The sequence below is a fragment of the Plasmodium gaboni genome, chromosome 13, assembly GCF_001602025.1.
Source record: "Plasmodium gaboni strain SY75 chromosome 13, whole genome shotgun sequence".
Classification (NCBI taxonomy): Eukaryota; Apicomplexa; class Aconoidasida; order Haemosporida; family Plasmodiidae; genus Plasmodium; species Plasmodium gaboni.
Window position 1 is genome coordinate 223,369 of NC_031493.1, and position 7,689 is coordinate 231,057.

At 17.5% G+C, this 7,689-nt stretch overlaps 3 protein-coding genes across 3 annotated transcripts; 1 reads left to right on the top strand and 2 right to left on the bottom strand.

Moving 5' to 3' along the window:
• Positions 1–895: 895 nt before the first annotated feature.
• PGSY75_1306700 (hypothetical protein) lies at positions 896–2,282 on the bottom strand (the record flags this gene model as incomplete). The annotated part of the gene is made up of 4 exons (XM_018787132.1): positions 896–950; positions 1,023–1,085; positions 1,218–1,273; positions 1,389–2,282. The coding sequence occupies 4 exons, from the start codon at positions 2,280–2,282 to the stop codon at positions 896–898; spliced, it is 1,068 nt and encodes a 355-aa protein (XP_018639874.1).
• Positions 2,283–3,185: 903 nt separating this feature from the next.
• On the bottom strand, positions 3,186–4,388 carry PGSY75_1306800 (putative RED-like protein; the record flags this gene model as incomplete). The annotated part of the gene is made up of 1 exon (XM_018787133.1): positions 3,186–4,388. One exon carries the CDS (start codon positions 4,386–4,388, stop codon positions 3,186–3,188), a length of 1,203 nt encoding a protein of 400 aa, XP_018639875.1.
• Positions 4,389–5,769: 1,381 nt separating this feature from the next.
• On the top strand, positions 5,770–7,372 carry PGSY75_1306900 (putative U1 small nuclear ribonucleoprotein A; the record flags this gene model as incomplete). Its single annotated transcript, XM_018787134.1, has 2 exons — positions 5,770–7,060; positions 7,314–7,372. 2 exons carry the CDS (start codon positions 5,770–5,772, stop codon positions 7,370–7,372), a joined length of 1,350 nt encoding a protein of 449 aa, XP_018639876.1.
• Between the last annotated feature and the right edge of the window lie 317 nt (positions 7,373–7,689).

Sequence of the window (7,689 nt, forward strand, 5' to 3'; positions counted from 1 at the left end):
TTTTTTTTATTTTTTTATTTTAATATCTTCTTTTTTTTTTTTTTTTTTTTTTTTTTTTTTTTCATTCTATTATCAATGATTAAATATAAATATTAATATATATATATTATTTATTTAATAAATAAAAAAAAAATATATATATATTATATATTATAATAAAATTAATATTAATAATATATAAATATAACATATTATATATAAATATATTATGGGATTATATGTAATCAATATAGAGTATATAAATATATTTAATATTCAATAAGAAATTAAATATATATTTTATAATAAAATGCTGGTAATAGTTTAATATATTTCTCAGTATATTACTACTATATAATATTATATATATATTTTTTCCCATATTTTAAAGAAGATAAAACACACGATTTAGAAATGTATATATGTATATATCTAATATATCGATTAATATAAATTATCTTTATTATATTAAAACAAATCGTTTTCTATAAAATTATATAAATAAATAAATATATATATATATATATATATATAAGAATATTTTATAATTGTTAAACAAAAAAAGAAAAATTAAAAAAATAATAACTAAATTAATAAACATGTGCACATATAAATATATATATATTATTTTTTCATTTAAATATCCTTTAAAAAAATATATGGTGTCCACATTTACGTTTTAACTTGTATATATATAGTCAAAAGGAAAACGAAAAAAATGAAACAACCATTCAATAAGATACAAAATATACAATATTGTATATATATATATATATATATACATATTATTAAATTCAAAATGTGGATCAGTTTTTTATCAATAAAATGTTTATCTTCAAAGTTCAATGTATTTTTTTATTTCTTATACTGAAATAATCCAGGATGAACACTTTTTTTATTTTTTATTTTTTATTTTTCACCCCTTTCTTTTTCTTTTATTTTTTTCATTAACTGCCAAATGAATGAAATACCTAAATGACACAATAATATATATATGTATGTATTAAATTTTTATAGTATTTTATTTTTTTTTATTTATTTACTTGTATTGTGAAGGAGCTTGCAAAATAAAAAATTTATCATTCTTCCTATATGCTTGTATAGACCTTCAATAAAAAAGAAAAAAAAACAAGAATTTTTTAAATTCATCATATAGGAATGTTATATGAAATATAAAATGAATAAATAAATAAATAAATAAATATATATATATATATATATATATTTTAAAATAATACTTTATAACTCTCCCCATGAAATTGGTCTCATTCAATTTTAGTAACCTAACAACATCCTTCAAAATAATGATGTAAATACATAAATATATAAATGTATTAATAAATAAAAATATAATTCAATAAATATAATAATAATATATACATGTTTTACATATTATCTATAAAAATTACTTCATATGTTTTCACATGAACAAATAATTTTCCATGATGAGTAAATTTATCTATAATAACGGTATCATTACTTTTTTCATCATATTTATATAATATAGTATGGTTAGTTAATTTATCTGAATTTATTTGGATAATTTTATTATTTATATTATTCTCTAAGAACTGAACAAAATTTTTAATACTACAATTAAAATGTATGTTATTGAAATATATATATGTTATTATATGTTCAATATCTTCCATTTGTATATCTACTGGGTTGATGGAAAATTTATTGATATCATTTAATATATCATAAGTAATATTATTATTATTATTAATACTATTATTTTTATTTTCCACTTTAATAAAAATTTTATCCTCATGATTATTATTGTTATAACTATTATTATTTATATGCTCATATTCAGAAATGTTTTGTTCTAAATCTTTCGATATTTTATCTTTTATATTGTTTGATGTATCGCATTTTATTTTATCTGTTGTATTTTCTTTTATATCCTCTTTTATTAAAACTTCTTCATCGTCATCACTCGTTATATCTTCATCATCACTACTCATCCAATCATATCGTCTTTTCTTATTCACACATTGATTATCATTACTTATATTATTTGTTAGTTCCTTATTATTTGATACGTTTAAATCTTTATTTATTTTATTTTTTTCATCTAAAAGATCTGAATAAATAGATGATTCTTTATTATCACATTCATTTATACCATCATCATTATTATTAGTAATAGTATTATTATCAACATCTTCATCTTCTTCTTCTTCTATATATTTTAAACATTCTAAATCAATATCATCTAAATCATCATGTAATTCTTCCTTCCATTTTTTTTTCTTTTTTGGTTCTTGTAAATCTATTAATCTCCTTTTCCCAAACATATTATGATCTTATAAAAAGAATAAAATATATATATATATATATATTTTTATGTACATATATGTACAAATCATATAATATTTCTCCCTAGTACTCTTTAAAATATATGTGTATTATGCATATTTGGCTAGTTATATTTTAAAATATTACATTATATACATAACAGTACAAAAAAAAAGAAGAGAAAAGAAATTCTCCTAAAAATTAATTATAATATAAAAATGCTTACGCACAAAGGTATGGAAAAAAAAAAATTATAATAATAATAAAAAACTCATATTAATATAATTACAAATTCAAACATATATATATATATATATATATGTATGTATGTATTTATTTATTTAAAGGAACACATATTTTTATACTTTTATATATATATTTATTTATATTTTGTATATATATTTCATTCCACATATAAATATGTGTAGGTGAAAACACAATTTAGATATATTATTAGGCTAAGATAATTTAAGCTTATATTAATTTTTATAACATATAGATGACACTTTTATTTATTTTATACTGTCAAATAATATTCTAATTTTTTTTTTTTTTTTAAAAATTTTAACATAAAAAAAAAAAATATATATATATATATTATTATTTAACAAAAGCTTCAAAGAAATATAATATATACTAAAAGTATATATTATAATAAATTAGTTTAACAAAAAAAAGGAAAAAAAGAATATAAAATAATATATTCAAACTATAATAAATAATATTCAATTAAAAAAAAAAAAGAAAAAAAAATTATATATATTTATAAGAATAGATATATTTAATATTGACAAGTGTATTTAGAAATATAAAAATTTCCAACATCAATAAAAATATAATATATATATATATATATTATATATATTTATAGGTACTCTAAAAAAATATATATATCATTTTTATTAACCATACCCAGGATAACATTCATCATATGTATCTTTAAATATATTTTTGGTTAAACTATTCTTATCATTTTCTTTATTTTGATTATTAGATTTAGAAATATTTTTTCCTGATAAAAATTGTTTCATACTATAATTTAAATAATTTTCTTTATTTTCTTTTATGCTTCTAGATATATCCTCTTTATTGTCTTTAAATATTATATCTTTTATTTCGTTCTGGGTTGCCGTTTTGATATTATTCTTTTCATCAATTTCTGACTTATTCGTATTTATTATATCCGTTTCATTTATATCTTTATCATCCATTTTAAAAATATCAATATCATCATCCTCCCCTTGTTCCTGACTAACTAAATTTGGATCTAGAAAGTTATTTGTTAAGGGTCTCCTGGATAACCTTTCACTTTTTTTTTTTTTCTTATTTTCCATATGCCATTTAAAACAAGCACCGATTTCATTTAAAAATGAATTTTTCAAATAATAAGTATGATGATTTTTTATATCATCAACATGATAAATATATTTGATTGGTATATCATTTTCATCAATATCCATATCTATATTATATTTATAATTTACTGAATGGATATTTTTATTATAATTTTTGAACTTCATATTATTTATAATATTTTCATATATACCATTGATTTTATCTTTGAAATGTATATGATGTGGGTGTTCAAATAAAAAGAAATATTTGAAAATATATTTTGATTCTTCATTTATAAAACCTGTAATTGATGACGATGATAAAGATCTATTAGTTAATACATTTCCACCACTTGTAATATATTTATTAATATTATTTAGTTTCATTTTTTCTTTTTCTGAACTTATTTTATCAATTAATTTATTTCTAACTTTATTCAATAATAAGAAATCAAGACCTTTTACTAAATGTGTATGTTCCACATCTCCACCCATAAATTTTGATTCATCTATAGTATTGTTTACATTATTATATAAAACACTTTCATCTTTAACATCTTTTAATATACCTTTTCTTCTTTCTTCTGCTCGATCTCTATATTTTTGATTTTCATTTTTCTCATCATTTTTTTTTTTTTTTATTAAATATTTTTGTTTCCTTTTCAATTTCTTTTCTTCTTTTAATAACGCATCATTTTCTTTCTCTTTTTTTTCCTTTTCGAAATTATCAAAAATACGACGAAAGTCGTTATTAGTTAATTCGGTAGACATTTTATCCGTTTATAAATATAATATATACATTATTAGTTCATATAATACTTTTTTTTTTTTTTCTATTTAATTTATACAAAATGGACAATTTTATATTTACATTCAAAAAAAAAAAAAAAAAAAAAAAAAAAATTTATAGATCGGTATAATATTCATACATAAATAATATATATATATAATAAATGTTTATATTTATGTAAAAATATCTGTTGTTTTTATTTTTTTTTAAAATCATAATTATAATTGCCTCTAAACAAAAAACTAAAAAAAAAATATGATCATTATTTTATTTATATTATGTGATGCTTATAAATATAATATATATGTATATTATATTATATTATTCTTTTTATGTTTCCATTTTTTCTTTTTTTCTTTTTTTTTGTAAATTCATTTTTCTCTTTCAATTTGAAATTTTTATTTGAATATTAATAATATATAAAATGAGATTAAAATTTTAATTTAGATAAAATTCTAAAGAATATAAATCTTTTTTTTATATTTTAACATACATTTTTAAATGTACATATATGTATATATATATAATATAATACTCATATATATATATATATATATATATATATTTCTTCCTTTCACAATTTTTTTTTTTTTTTTTTTTTGAATTTAAAAATCTTGTAGTTTTTAATTAATATTTTGTAGTTATAATAAGCATAATACATAAAATATATATATATATATATATATATATATATATAATATTTTAAGCTTTTTCTGAAGTTATTCTTTATTTAAAAAAAAAAAAAAAAACATATATGTATAATATATATATTTATATTTTATAAATCCCAAGTGATAATTACCATATTTTTCATTTTTTATTTTTTATTGAATGTCATTTTTTAAAATTATACGAAATAATTATTGTTATTATCTTATAAAATAATTTTTAACCATAACATTAATACTCGTAAATATATATATAATTATTAATAAGAGGTAAAGAAATGTACCAGAATGTAAACATTCCTAATGACATTACATTAAATTATTATATAAATTAAAGTTCAATAGAATAATGTAGATTTTAATCAACACTTCACAGATAAGTTTCGAATTTATCTACACTGAGAAATTAAAATATGTTATATGTAAAGATAAGTACAAATTCATCAATTAAAAGATATATATATATATATATATATATATATATACATTTATGTACTATATTTTTTTTTTTTTTTTTTTTTTTTTTTTTTTATTAACTCCTAATTAAATTCTATTATTCTCAAGAATAATAAACAATATATTTAATTGTTTTATAACATAAAGTAAAATCATCTTTTTTTTTTTTTTCTTTTTTTAACATAACATAAATAATTATATATTTATAAAATAGTAATATTAAAATATACCAGTACCAATGAGCAATAATACAACTACACATAATATTAATTCAATAAATAATGTAAATAATAATGATAATATAAATAATGATTCTTTAAATAACCCAAATGAACCCCTTGACAAAAATACAAATTTTACAAATGCACACTTTAAACCTCCAGGTTATGTGAACGGTTCAGGTAAAAACACGGACAGTGCAAGTAATATGATACCAAATATAAATAATAATATTCAGTATCATATGCCAGTTCCTAATAATATGCCTTATGGTGTTAATCCAAATTATAATATTCATAATAATAAAATGATGAATAATCCAAAAAACATGTATAATCCTCCGTACCCATTAAATATGAATACTCTACCAATTAATTCATATGGAGGACCCGAGAAGTTTACACATTCTTTACGAATACCTATATATCCAACCCCACAAAATATGTTATATAATACCATGAATTATATGAACAGTAAAGCATATATAAAACATTTGAAATATAATAAAGTGATACCATCTGACCCAACAATACCTCCAAATGAAACATTGTATATAAAAAATTTGAATGATAGAGTAAAGACAGATGAAATGAAAAAAAATTTAAAAGATTTATTTAACACATACGGAGAAATAAAAGATTTAATTGTTATGAAATCATTTTGGAGAAAAGGTCAGGCATGGGTTGTATATGATGATAAAGAATGTGCTACTAAAGCTTTAAATGCACTACAAGGGTATATGTTATTTGGTAAAATTATGCAAATTAATTTCTCACATAATAAAAGTGATATACATGCTAAAAGAGATGGGACTTTTGTGGAGAGATCAAAAGAACCTAAAAAACCCAAAAAAATACTTGAAAGAGAACAAAAACAAAAAGAAATATTTGAACAAATGCATAAAAATTATTTAGAAATGCAAAAAAATAATTTTAATATGCTTAACGGTAATAAAGAAATAAATAAAACTGAAATTATTGATTTAAGTCAAATGGATAAACAAACACTTATTGCAAAAGCTCAAGCAAAAGCAAATGAAGATAAAAATAAAAAAAATGAAGAATTACCAAATAATAATATATTCTCATCTTATTATCAAATGAATAATATTCCCCCAGTTCAAAATTATCCTGTTGTTATGCCATATAAAATTTTATTTGTTGAAAATGTAGTAGAAAATGTTGATACACAAGCTTTTAATGACTTATTTAAAAATTATGCAGGATTTGTTGAGGCTAGAATTATACCTCAGAGAAATGTTGCATTTGTCGATTTTACTGATGAAAACACAGCAACGTTTGCAATGAAAGGTAACAGGAAAAATTATAAAAAAAATAATTGTTTTCAAAAAAATGTGGAGTACACATACATATGTATTATATATATGTATGTATATCAAATGGTTTAATTTGATAAGCCAAAAAAAAAAAAAAATAAAATAAAATAAAAAAATAAAAAATAAACGAAATAACACAGCATATATATGTTTGTAAATATATATATATATATATACTATTTTATTCATTAAATTATTTATTAATTTATTATTTTTTTTATTTATAGCTCTACAAAATTATGAATTGCAGGGATCCAAATTGAAAATATCATATGCCAAAAGATAATATTCATTAAAATGGATAAAGGAAATAAAATATATATTTATATATTTTATTTGCTTTCGATATGTTATTTTATATTATTTTATTTTGTTCTAATTTTTTTTTTCAATTAAGTTTGTTTTGTTATTATATTTATTTTTTTATTTGCTTTTGTTTTTTCTTTTTTCTTTCATTCTCTATTTCCTTTTTTTTTTTTTTTTTTTTTTTTTTTTTTTTTTTTTTTTTTTTTTTTTTTTTTTTTTTTTTTTTTTTTTAATTTTTTTTTTTTTTTTTTTTTTTTTTAAATAAAAAAAAAAAAATTAAAAATGTTAATATTTATT